The 13,709-nt window shown below is 44.2% G+C and overlaps 1 protein-coding gene across 12 annotated transcripts in view; it reads right to left on the bottom strand.

Annotated features, from left to right (window-relative positions):
- MARK3 (microtubule affinity regulating kinase 3) overlaps positions 1–12,922 on the bottom strand; it is a 65,284-nt gene extending 52,362 nt beyond the window's left edge. For 3 of the 12 annotated variants that reach the window (XM_072866293.1, XM_072866299.1, XM_072866296.1), the window contains exon 1: positions 12,229–12,686. In XM_072866293.1, the coding sequence (XP_072722394.1) occupies positions 12,229–12,279 (51 nt within the window). In that variant the 5' untranslated portion in view covers positions 12,280–12,686. Of the gene's footprint in view, positions 1–3,972; positions 4,012–12,228 lie in introns of all 12 variants that reach the window. The other 9 variants (XM_072866294.1, XM_072866295.1, XM_072866292.1 and 6 more) reach the window with 8 other exon arrangements.
- Positions 12,923–13,709: the final 787 nt, after the last annotated feature.

Raw genomic sequence — 13,709 nt, 5'->3', positions numbered from 1 at the left:
TCAGATATTAATAGGCTAGGCACCAGTAACAGATCTGAAATACTGTGTGCAATCTGTTAAGCTCCTTTCACCTGGTCTGCCTGAACAGCTATTAATTGTAAAAATGAATGGGTATATATCATACCTATAATAGTCTTTATTCATTAGATCACATGGTTAAGATAACAGTAAAGTATTTTTTCATTTCCCAATAGCCTGTCTATGAAAGAGCAGGTCCCCTCATGTCCCTTAGTTCTCAACTCATGGTTGGGGTCTATACACCAACTTCACTAATTAAAGTATTAGTTAGAAATGGTCAGTAGTCTGCAAACGTGGAGCAAACGTCTGGCTACACAGAAGATGGCACGCTAAATTCACAGTCATCCCAGGAATCCCAGATCTTGCTCTTTTACTACTACTACTCTTGCTGAAACCCAGTGGGGACAACCAAAAATCTGGCATACAGCAACACGCGGTCTGAAAATCACTGTAGCATAAGGATGCGAGATTATAACTCAAGAGCTAACAACCACGGTACAGGCACAAATGAACAAATCCATGCTTGCATGACACTTGGCAAGTTTCACACTCTATTTAATAACCTGATGTAACCTTGTGACCATATACCCTGGCATCTTAAGTTCCTTGGTTTGTTAATTTGAGTGCAACAGCTGTGATCAAATTATTTTTAAAAACACATTCATTTCATTTAAGAAATACTACTGATAGAAGTCTACGGCAACTCTTGGAAAATTGTTTCAATAGTTACTATTTAAAAAAAAAACAAACAACCAAACCACACACACTGTGGTGCATAGAATGTTTTAGTATCAGTCTGGCTTTAGCTTCTCCTTAATGCCTGGCTACTGAATTGTCACCAGATTTGTACTTCCCATATAGGTACTTAATTACTAAGATCATGTTACCCCTTCACTTTAGTAAGTTTTATATATATGTATTGAGTTCCCTAAACAGGCTGCTGTAAGAATGATTAAAGACAAGGAGACATTTCTTGTAGTTCTTTTCAGAACCCTCTCCTATTTTTCCAACATCTTTTTGGGGGGCTCATGCTAGAACTGGACATGCCATACCAACAATAGATGCAGTAGGACTAAACACAGACACTGCATCTTCTGTTCAACACTCCACTGATTTTACATGGACAGAACTAGCCTTCTTGGCAGAAGACCATCTGTATCTGACCACCCAACAGTGACCCTAACTCTTTTTAAGAATTATTGCTTCCCATTCCCTTACTACACATAATGGTTCCTGGTTCCTTACATGCACGATCTCACATTTCGCTGAAGTGAAACGCGGAGTTTCCTTACATGCAGGTTATTACGTGTTCCCGATGATTGGTCCATCCTGCCCTATTTAAATATTCCAGCAATCTTTATCCTAGTTTTCAGGAGCAGTAGTATACATTTCTTCCAAACCACTAATAACTGGCACAGGAACAAGAAGCACACCCATAACAAGATCCAGGAAAAATTCAATGCTTGATAACAATTCATTGTTCCCAATAATATCTCGAGACCTATAACAACTGGATAAGTGTTTATCAATCAATAATTCTCAAGGAGAGGAAGGACAAGAGCAGCTGCCCAGCTGAAGGAACTACTAAAGCCAGTGAAATCCTGTATCAACAATTTCGCTATTTTGCACATCCTTAATGCCAGGCTGGTGCTGGTTGTTCAGGCCATCTTATTTACTGGCACAGCAATGTCAATCCTCTACAGTTCCCTAAACTTTGACTTCTAAGAAACCTTGCAGCACACAACGCAGAGAACTTCTCTGTCAGCTCCTTTGGTACCTCCTAGTGTCAAGTTATTCACACCAGCTAGAAAAAAGCAGCAACTGCTGATGCTAGATGCTAACATCCTCCTACATTGCTACCCCCAGTGATCAGGGATTGGGATGTTGTGCACAGGGCCACGAGGATATTTCTTGGATATATTAGAGGAAGGCTCACTTTTAGTTCAAGTACAGCTTCCCAGGAATACAGCTGTACTACTTACATTGCACTACAATGAGCTGATAACCTATCTCGGAAAAAGAAGCATATCAGAACTATTTAGACTATAGCCCTTCACGCTTGGGCACATGGCACCGGTGCACAAGCTGGCTTCAGCAAGAGCCAGCCTGCCTCCAAGCAGGGCTTATTAGCTTAGGCTCTCCAGCAGACAGATTCAACAAGTAGCTTGCTTTTGAACCACACGGCTGGCACTAAAATCAGAGTATCTGCATCTGTGCTGTCCTGTGCTTGAACTAATAAACTGTGTTAGACCTGAGATAGCTTATGAGGCAGTTGAGATATGGGCATCACATACCATGTATTCCCAAACCAGAGAACCTGTGTATAGGTTATTCAGAACTGCTCTTACTCATATCCTACTTTTATATAGACAATATTAGGTAAAAGAAAGATTCTGTTATACTAACAAATTCTATTCCACATAGTAAACCACCGCAGTTAATGTACCTCGAGACCTTCACTGTCCTCTGTTGAGGAATGACTATTTTCATGCCTTCTAGCTTTGCACTTAAAGGGAGGAATAAACAGCTGTGAACTTATTTGGAGTAGCATTGATAAATTTAACACAAATCTCCTTGAATGGAGGTTTGCATTTCCACACTAACCCAGATTATGTCTTTTCAAGAATATGACCTTTTTCAGCTGTGGTTTCTGAATATCAAGCTGTGTGTTCCTAAGCAGTTCAGTTCTCTCCAACTGACTTGCTCATAGCCGTGTTTTGCTCTGTAGAAATCTGTCCATTTGCAACCATATCTAATTTGGACTTTATTTCACTTCACATAAGGAACTCTATCAGCAAGTCCTTCCTCCATCAAATACAAGATTATTATATTGAACAGAACACAAGCTTTCTAAAACCTGCAGAAAACAGCTTCCCAGTTTCAACACGGATTTTCTTTTGCTTATGGAAATGAAGGAAGAAGAGGGCTTGGTAGCATACAGTACTAAAAGGCGTAAACTCAAAATTGAGTAAAAGTGTTTCTCCCACCCAAATCATTTTCAAGAAGCCATGATAGGTAGATGGGAAGCTAAATGGTGTAGGCAAAAAAGCAAAAATATAGATGGTCTAGGAAAAGTTCAAGTCACGCATTGGCTTGTATAGCATTTGCTGTACTCGGCTACTTCCCAGGGTACTTTCCTCAGCAAACAGATTAACAGCTCCAATCTCAGCCCGGAGAAATAGTAATAGCATCCTCTGCTCTCTAAATTGAGATGCAGGTCATTTGTCTTTTCCCAAGCAGACCCTCAACTCCACAGATTTTGCCTCTCTCACCCCCTGACCCCAAAAGATTCTGTTCAATTTCAGGCTTCTTTCCCAGGTCCGCATTTATATGGCTTCAATAAGAAAGGGGGTTTGTCTTAAAACGTAAGATTTAAAACAAGCACATGTTTATTTGTAGTAAGTTTTCCTACATTGTGGTAGGTGAGCTATATCTCCTGGACATGCATTCTGTGTAAGGGTAACACTCGTTCATGACACTCACCGTGGCCGAGGGATTCACAAAATACCTGTCTTCATGCAAAGACAGACCATTATACTGCAGATGGGGAACTGAAGCAAGGAGACTAGGTACTTTTGTGCAGCTTCAGGCTAGCCAGTCACCATCTCTTTTAAAAGAAGAGTCTCCTGAAATCCACTCATGACAAGAGAGCACTTTCTTCCATGTCTTGGCATGCATCAGGTTCCATTTCAAAAATCTTTTAAATACTTTCAAGGGGTTTTTTTTGCACATAGTAGGAGGGTTCCCTAAAAAAACATACTTTCAAGCCAACAAGACAACCTCTCTCAAAAAAAAAAAAAAAAAAAGGCATTCTCCTCCTCCCTCCAGCCCCACCCTGGTATTACTCAACCCAGAAGGAAACGGAGTAAAACATCTCAACTTGTGAAAGACCTTACAGCAAGGGAGGGACTGAACCTAAGACCAACTATATTTGGAACACAACACAAAACCCACCTTTTCGCAAAAGCCTTCCCCCAATGATGAGCCGACATCCTTTCATAGCCAGATAATGATTAGCATGAAGAGAAAGAAAAAGAAAAGAAAAGAAAGTAAAAAGCAAATGAAGTATGAAGGTGCCGATAACTGAAATCTTTTTGGTAGATGTTAGCTTTGTCCAGTATCTGTATGATTAGATATATCAGAAACACATTTTAACATTCAGAGCATCAGAAACACACACAGAGCAGAGGATGACTAGTATCAAAGTTCTTATACTGCTTAAGAAGGTGCCAACAGCTGGGAAAAACCTGGAAGAGACAGAATCTGACATCCATTAGAAGAGCTGAAAAACATTAAGAAATTAGAATGCCCAAGACCTGCAAAAATCCATGTTTATTTACAGTAAGTAGGAAGCTTTCTTTCTAAAACAGGGAGGACAAATAGTATCAACATTTTTTTAAAAAATATTTATTTTATACAACAGTGAAAACTACCTTCTCATCAGCCAAATTAACTAATAAAATGTAATCTTACAAAAGTCTCTAGGAATGTTTATTACCTTAGCTGTTACCTCATCTTTGTATGAAATATTATGAAGTGATATTATAGAATTTCTTGGAAAGCTGTCAGACCAGTAACGATCATGATAGCCTCACTCGATTCAGCATTTTTAATTACAATAAGAAAAAACTGTACTTAAAGCCTATCCCTTACAATGTTAATAATCTAAACATTCCAGGACATGATGAACATCTGAGACACTTAATTGCTTCATTACCCTAACTTGGGCACGCAACATATAAATACATGGTAATTTCTGGCTGCGCACTCCCCACCAACACTCTTATTTATAGAAAAACTTATCAGGAAACATATCATAGTTTTTAAAACACAAAAATATTTTAAATGAAACATGTGAAGACAAATTTCGCTGCAGCCCTTCCTAACAATGTGTTGTATTTTATTTCCCATTTATCATTAACATCTTTAAGAACATACAGACTGCTGAGTACTACTCAGTGTAAGAGAAAAAAAGGTTAGCCCTAAGGATATTCACAGAGGTAGCGTCTTATTGCGCAGATATATCTGTGAAACAGCACAGCAGGGCATCCTGCGACTGCTGACGAAGGAATTCTACTGGAAAGTCAAAACACAGACTTACATTTCTGGCAACCACCAAAAGGTGTCACAGCAAACACTCAACCATAATTGTCTATATACCAGTTACTGCTCTGGGAATCCCCAAGTCATCATATATTATAAAATATTACGTTATTTCTCTATATTATAAAACAGGAAGATATCAGGTGAAGATATCCTGTACTTGTCCTGATTTTACTGCCCTCTTACCACTGACCAGGGCACAAATCAGGACATGGAGCAAGGTGGATTTTGTCAGACCCAGTATGCCCATGCTGATGTTTGCATAACCAATTCTTTGGTTCCAGCACATAACATTAAACGGCAGTTTTAGACTACTAGCTTGCTACATAATCAGTCTTAAGGGTGAACAGTCATGGCTTCCATCTCATGAAATTTTAAACACTGTCCTACAAAGGAAAATGCTATCCAATGTGGCACTAAAGTTGTCAGTCCATGAAGGCAGATTTATTCACTGAAGTGCGCTACAGCCCTACCATTACACATGCTGTGATGAAATGGAACAACTGAGAGGGTCAGAACTCTGCAAGGGAGACAAACAGACCTTCTAGAAATACATTATAGCTGGTAAAGGAGAGAAAACACTAATTTGGATGCTTCCATTTTCAAAAGGTGAAGAATTCACTGCAAAATTCTCAGCCTACCATAGTACTCATTCATTTAACTGGTATGACACTTGATGAAAACAAGTGGCCAGTTTAATTAGGTCATATTTGTCAAACAATCAGTTTAAAGGGAGAACCTGAAGAGTAAATACAGTCTTTAGCACACATAGGCTATACCTCTTGACACACATTCCTAATTCTCCCTAACCTCAGCGGGGAGGGCAAAATAAAGGGAAAAAAACAGGAGTAACAGTCAGGACAAGGCAGCTACAGCTCAAACCAAGCACAGCAATGCAACTCCCTACACTGGGCAGCCTGATGGAGGCAGACAGTATGGACTGACATACAGGAGACTTTCACTTGGCAGAGGGAGCATTGCTACCTAAAGCAACACTTGCATGCTCACAATTCTGGCCACAGACCAGCGGAGGGAAGAGCTAGTGACCACTGTCCTGAAGATCAGAGTGGGAGAGCGTCGATAGCAAAGCACTAACAGCCTTCAGCAAAGGAAGGATGCTCCCCTTTGCAGGCATACAGGGTCTGGCTCAGGGAGTCCTCTCCATGTATAACCACTACAGCCTCTGCCGATGTATTTGACATCATTTGGTTCATAGTCTATACAGCATATGACAGAGAGTGAATCTGTAATTCCATGATTAGCACTGAACAACACAACACTGAAGAAATCCTGCTTATATAATCAAAAAGATAAGTCTGGTGCTGGTTAGAAAAGCTTTTTAAAAGCTCTTTTGTTGCTTCACATTATCAAGATCTGACATTTGTCATATCTTTCCAGCCAAAGTTTCTTTACTGCTGATTAAAATGGATATTTATTGACATCAGCCTGGGGAATAATAGCTGAAGAGCCAACCATATTCTATTCTTCCTCAACAATACTGCCAACTAAGTTGTTTCCAGAATCATCACTGTCAGTAATTACATGCTAAACAAAAAAACCCCTCCCAGATAGTTTTCAAAGACCACATTGAGCTTACAGATCGAAAACTTTGTTTAGGCTTTAACCCTGCAGGAACAAATTTTATTTAGAAGTTAATTTTTGTTTATATGTATATATAGACACACACACAGAGCTCAACAAGTTGCTCCTTTATGGGCCAAGAATTCTTCTTAACCCAAGGGTTTCATCCAGGAGACTGACTGGAGTGTTATCACAGGTGTACTCAGCACCTTTCAGGTTTATGTTTTGACAGCAGTAAGCATCTATTCATCATACATTCTAAAGATTTTTAGTGGCAGATGATCTCTACACTAAGCAGAGCCAACCTTGATATGCCACAAGCCTAAAAAAAAAGTGACCTCCATTTTTGATCTTGCTGATATCCGTGAGGCAGCATTACTTGACTGAGAAGAAGAGGAAGTTGCAGACACATGCTACTTATGTATCATATGAAATGGAGATCTGGAGAGACAAATACCTCCACTCTTAGAATTCCTTTGACTTGAGTCACCTAAGACGTGTAGTCAACAGGAATTGTCCGCTTACATCAACACGAAGATGACTTTTGACTAGAATTAAAAGGAAGAATCGAGCAGGTAAGGATATTAGGTGAGTGGGGAAGAAAGCCTAGGAAGAAGTCTATGAAGTTTAGTATACTAAACACCGTATTTCCTCTTGTTTATTTTCTGTCAATAATTTCTGTAGTTGTATTCTGTTTTTCAGACTGCTACTTCTAAGGCCACAATTTAAGCCACATTCAGTGGTGCTAATAAAATGCATGAACTAAGTCTGACTTTTTAACAACTTCTGGAGTAAGGTCCTGTAGCTTAGTTTTTCTGAGTTACTGAAATAATGTAAAAAAGGAAAAAAAAAAGAAGTTAGTTTCCAGGAGCAGAAGAACACAATTTGTGAAAGGTGCACCGCTGCAGTTATGTATCTCTGTTTGTAGTTGTGGCACAACTCAAGTTATCGTAGCCCTAGGGTGCTGTGCTATGGAATGGCTTAAATCAAACCAAAACAAAAATAGTAAGAAGCATTTCTAGCCTTCCCCACCTGAACTGGACATTCCCATTCTCTCCTCTCTGTCAGTATCTGCAGCCACACAGAATGGGGATAAACCCACTTTTCTTAAGGTTCGTTTCAGACAGATCAGAGAGCCGACCAGACTCGTTGTACAGCCCCGCAGTAATTAGTGCCAGCACAAACCACAGGCTGACGCCCCCAGCAGCCTCCTATCAGTTCGAGCTGACAGTGAAATCAAATGATTAAACAACACTGCACAGGCTGTTTAGCAGAGCTGAAGAATGAAACCTCTCACTTCAAAATGTGAAAATACTAACAGTCGGTGACTTGCAATGTCACACAACCTAATCAGGTATTTTTTGAGTACAAACACAGTACCAGACCTATCAGGCATTCCAGGCAGTAAGAAATGCACAAAAAGCATTTTCCTGCTCTGTGAAAATCTGGAATTAAAAAAATACATCGCAGATGAATTCCTAAAACATATTTTATTTCTAGTTATTTTGCCACCTTCACCTAATTTAATTCAAACCAGAAAATTTATGACAACCGGTGAAAAACATGGAAGAACATAGATGGTCCCTGTATAAGAAAATCTACCAGAACTCTTGGCCACAGGCATGCTTCTCTCCTCACCCCCTTCTTTAAAAAAAAACCAGGATTTCACGCTATGGAAGAAAGCATTCCGATTACAGATTTATTTGTAATAGGAGAAGACTGATAAATAATATATAGAATAATGCAAGCTTGCATATTGCCTGCAAGTGATCTAATGCATTTCATAGCTAATTGGTAATAAATCAAGAGGTACTGCACTAACCTTCACAGTATTTTTAAAAATTTTTGAACCTAACCCTGTCTTTACTAAACCTTCTTAAATAAAAAAAACTAAATGAGATACTTTTGCTGCACAGAATCCTTTTGTATAGGCTTGTACAAGCACAGTTGCCATCACACTGGCATTTTTCAAGAGCCAATTTTTCACATTAGGCACAGTCATGGAGATAAGAGTATATTTTAGTTTCGCTTTTCCTCAAGTTACTTAAATTTTTAATTCAGATTGGCCTGCAGTACCAACACGTTCAAAACAGTTACCTTTTTTCCCCCAGAAATACAGCTGTGCAGTGGACACAGAGGTTCAAATTAAACTATTTAGTCTAAGATTTTTCTTTTCTACTTCATGCTCTTAAAAACAAAAAGTATCTACCAACCTCCATACCACCTGTATTTTCTTGTTTCTATCTACAGTTCTCCATCATCTTGCCACTCTTTGGAATTTTTTTTTTAATGAATATTTGTCCTACTCTCCACAATCGTGTTTCTTCTGCTCCTATTTCTTTGTCACTGTTTGTCTTCCATCCTGCCATATGCACACTCCTCTGTGCCTCCTCTTATCTTTTGTTTTCCACTGCGTACCTTCCTTTCTCATTGTGTTTCCACACTCTTTCCTCCTCCATCTTCTCTCCCTTCCTCCTCATCACTAGTAAAACAAGTTTACTCATTCTTCTGTCACCTACAGGTCCTTCGTCTGCGTCTACCTTGTCTCCCAGTTTTGGATGAAGGAGGTCTCTGCTGCCTCTATTGCTTTTTCTCCCACATGCAGGACATAATTCTGTAGAACAGAAAAGACCGGATCCTCTCAATCACTTCTGTCCCCTGAGCAGCTGGCAGCCATTACTGCACAAGACAAGGCCAGTGACGAGCTGCTCTACCTTTGCAGTGGGAAGCCAGCTCATTGCAGGCCAACAGCCAGCTTCCAACTGTCCAAGTGTGAAGTTCCTATGATCACAGATCATCTGGGATGCCTTTCCTCTCAAAACTAGGTGACATGGAGCCAAATTCTGTAATCTCAAAGGCACTAAAGGCCTGATAGCTGTGAGTGGCTTTTGGGGAAAGTCACTGTGACAGTATTTCCACTTCAGCAGTACATGCATGAAGCGCCTCATAAGAAGTGGTATATGCTGCCTTAAAAAAAAAAATAAAAAATCAAGTACTGACAATTAGACTTTGCCTATTCAACAGGAGTTGCCAACCGTTGAACGTGGTTAACTGCAAGCATAGACAATGCTAATTTACGCTCACCGTCATTCTGGAGGCTAACTCCGTTTTCAAAACTGCAAGTATAGGCACGGATAAGCTATGATCAGCACGCTTCAACCAGATTCAACACCAGCCAAGCCTTTGTCAGCAGTGGTAACCTTCCAAGCAGAGAGAAGGCATTAAGGGGGTCCATGACCATGGTTCAAAGGCCGTCTGAACACCTTGGCACCTCTTAAGCCTCCCCACACTTGAGCTTCAAAGAGTCCTATGAATATCAACTAATCAGACTTCTCTTACGTGAAAGAGAAATAAAGGTTCAATTTACCTGCCAACACCCAGCTTTGGGGTGGAAGAACAGTTAGTTGAAGTATCAAAATCGTCACATTTGGTATTAAAAAAGAGACTTGTCATCCACAGTGGTAGGGGTAATTCAGACAGACTAAATGCCAGATTTCAATTTAGATTTAAGCAAGGCTGAAAAGAATGAGTTTTGGTGAATTTCTAGATAGCTGATGGCCAGAACATCAGAGACACCTTCTTGAGGGATACAGTATTGCACTGAGCAGGTTGGTTCAATGGATTTGGTGATTACTCGGATTAATCACTCCCTGTCAATATCACTACCTGCAGGTATTTCTGTGGTCACCAGCCCAGATTACAGCTGTTGAAAGACATGCCTTAACCTAAACCTAAGGCAATTAATCTGCAAGCAAGACAATCCCCGTATGTTAAATTATGAAGATTAATAAAGAGAAGTGTTAGACCAATATTCTGAAGTAAGAACAAGGTGCCTTAAGTGGAAGACATGTAAAAATCTAACTTCAAGTGCTAGAACACACAGCTTGTGAATAATGTATTTCCTCGAGCACGTACTAAGTCCACCGTTACGTTATCCATAGTAGATTTTGAATTAATTACGCTGGAGAATTTATCTGAGCATTTTCTAAAATTATTTACTGGGTGGCCTCCACACATATACGTGGAGCTTGAAGACCTCAGTCAGGTTTGCTTATAGACTAAAATAATTATCTGAATAAACTTTGTATAGTATTTGTAAAGTATGCTACAACTTCAGTTCTCCCCATGGCATAGGAAGGGCCGCATAATATTTTAATTATTTTCTTCCACAAGGCAGGAAGCTCATCGAGATTTTACAACCAAATATGCTTAGCTGGCTTTTTGCTCAATGCAGCCCTTAGCCTGCAGGTTGCATCTAGTGCTAAAACAAATAAAGATCACAGAAGTTAGAAGTGCCTATTATGCCAATAAAATCTAAATCCCTAGTAATGCAGTAATTGTTCCATGCAGCATGTTTTCTAACGCTTTGTCTGGTCTTGTTTTAAACAATGGGGTTACCATCACTTTTCTTGGACTATTTATGGTCTGGAACAATCCAACAGTTTTTCCTGATCTTAGCAAAGTTTCCACTTTTTATGCCAGTCGAAAACATAAGAAGCCCTCACAAAAAAAGCCTCCTCTGTCAAGCTTAGCATCTGTCTTCTAAAGAATATCAGATAGCCTTTACAGAAAGCCGAATACAAAGTTCACCGATCGACTCATTTTAGACTACAGTGAGTGACAACTCCCTTCTGTTTATCATTTGGGGACATGTCAGAGCCTATGCAGAGAAATGGTTAGACAGGATACACAGGGATCAAGTAAGTCTTAACTTAAAAGAAATACAGTTCCTATCTGCAGAAAGGGAGTCTCCTACTGAGCTTCATTTGCGGCTATCTGCCCATGTGGTAGGACTACTTTTTTTTTTTTCTTTCTTCCTTTAGCAGACGACCTGTGTGATTACTGATACAGTGTTGGACTCAATCTTGTAACTAAATTGTAAATTCCTAAATCCTGGCTTTGTTAAGGAAAAAATTAAAAAACGGGGGGGGGGGGGGGGGGGGGGGAAACAAGCTCCCTTGTCTGGAAGAGAATTCCAATAAAGAAACCCTTTTAATGTCATCTGAACAGGTGACTAGTCTTAACAGCGTCATTATCATCGAGAACCCTGCAAATTAAGCAGGGAAGAGGCCTATTATCTAGGTCACCTAGCTCACCCCTTCCAAAGCTGACTGATTCCCATCCGTTTACCAGAGATTTATTCGGCTGCTTTTAGCACTAAGTTTGCATATTAGGAGAAGACAGCAACCCACCAGGACCCCCCTCCCCGCCGCGGAGCCTTTCTCTTCCTCGTTACCAACATCACAAACCCGATCCTCGCCACCGAGAGATACTCGGATGAAGCGTTAGAGGGGGACACCGGGTTTGGGGGAGCGATGCCCACGAATGCTACTAAACAGGCAAACCGTGCTGTGGGGGAGTTAAAAAATAATTAATTTGAAATAAATCGGTAATTTGGGAACAGTACAAGCGGCGAGAGGCTAATGACAGCCCTCGGCAGGGCGATGCCCCCCCGGCTGGCCTCCAGAGCCAGCGGCGCCGGGGGAGGGTGCGCGGGCCGGTCCCCCCGCGGCCGGCGGTACTCACGTTCTCGGTGTCGCGCTCGTTCACCGTGGGCAATGGAGTCCGAGTGGACATTTTACTTCACTCGGGCGGCCGCGCTGCCCGCGACGGCGGCGCGCACACACACACACACGGGCCCCCGGGCCGGGCTGCGCGTCTGCTCGGAGATGGTGGTCGCAGGGAGCCACCATGAAGGACGAGGTGGCTGGCGGGGGGCGGCGTCGCGTCGGTGCCCCCCACCCTCCGGCGGCGCCCCACACCCGAGCTAGATCCCCCTCAGGGAGCGGAGCGGCCTCGCCCCCTCCGAGTCCTCCGGGCTCATCCTACAGCCAGGCCGGGGTCCGCGGGGGTCAGCAGCGGGGAGGGAGGCGCCTCATCAAGCGGGGAGGGATGGAGCCGGGGGAAGGGAGGCGGCGAGGGAGCGGCTCCGAGGGGGGTGGGGGAAACGCAGGGCAGGCGGGCGGGCGGGGAAGAGGCGGCAGCGGGGCGCCGCGCAGCCCGGCTCCTCTCGCCGGCCACTCTCCGCCGCAGCCGGGGCACGGCGGCTAGCGCAGGCCCGCTGCCGAGAGGGCTCCCGTCCCCTTCCCCCGCCGCGGCCCCGCTTCACCGGGCCGCCGCTCGCATCCCGGCCCGCCTCTACCCGCCCGCCCCAGGCTCCGAGAAGGCCGGCACCCCGCGGGCCGCGGCCGGGCTGGGGAAGCTGGGTGCCCGCCCGACGCTCGCCTGCCTGCCCCCCGCCCCTCCGCCGCTCCCGGACGAGCCAAGATGGCCGCCCGGCTTCCTCCGCGCCGAGCCCAGCTCCGACATGAACCGGAAGGGCCCGCCCCCCGCCCGGCCGTGCCGGGGAGGCTGGCGCCGGCGGCTTGTTGCTAGGGGCCGCGGCGGGGCGGGGCGGGGGCGCCGCGGGGGGCGGCAGTGGCCACCGGGGCCGGCGGAGGGGCCGGGACGGACCCTTCCTCCTATGGCGACCGCCCCCCCGCCCCCGCCCTCTGGGGATCGGTCAGCGGGAGCCCTGCCTGTCCCCGGGGCCCGGCCTGGCGCCGCACAGGCAGGGCTCGCCCGCCCTTCGCTCCCCGGGGCGGCCCGGCCTGGAGGTGGGGGTCTCCTAAACGGGCCTTCGGGGAGCTACGGGAACTGCCGGTGCGGCCGGGCCGGGCGTGAGAGGAGAAACGGTGTGAGCCGGGGCGAGGAGCTCAGGTGTCGGGGAGCACCGTGGGGCAGAGGGGATGAAGCCGCGGAGGGCGGCTGCAGAAATGGCAGCATCTCCTGCTTGGGCAGCCAGTGCTCAGCCCGAGAAGGGACGCGGGGACAGACCCTGCTGCCCGCTCACAGCCGGGAGCAGGGACACCAGCGTGTGTAGTCCAGAAACGTGCCTGCTGTACAGCGGTGCTCAGGGTTCGGTCCTCAGATCTGCCAAAGCATGTCCTCCCTTTTCTTGGACTTGGCCAGCCCAGAAGATGGTGTGTGGTAAAGAAGGGAGCTCATACGTGGCGGGGCCTGAGGCT

Source organism: Ciconia boyciana, chromosome 6 (genome assembly GCF_034638445.1).
Source record: "Ciconia boyciana chromosome 6, ASM3463844v1, whole genome shotgun sequence".
Classification (NCBI taxonomy): domain Eukaryota; kingdom Metazoa; phylum Chordata; class Aves; order Ciconiiformes; family Ciconiidae; genus Ciconia; species Ciconia boyciana.
The sequence above is the reverse complement of the archived record's forward strand: the minus strand, read 5'-3'. Positions and strand labels throughout refer to the sequence as shown.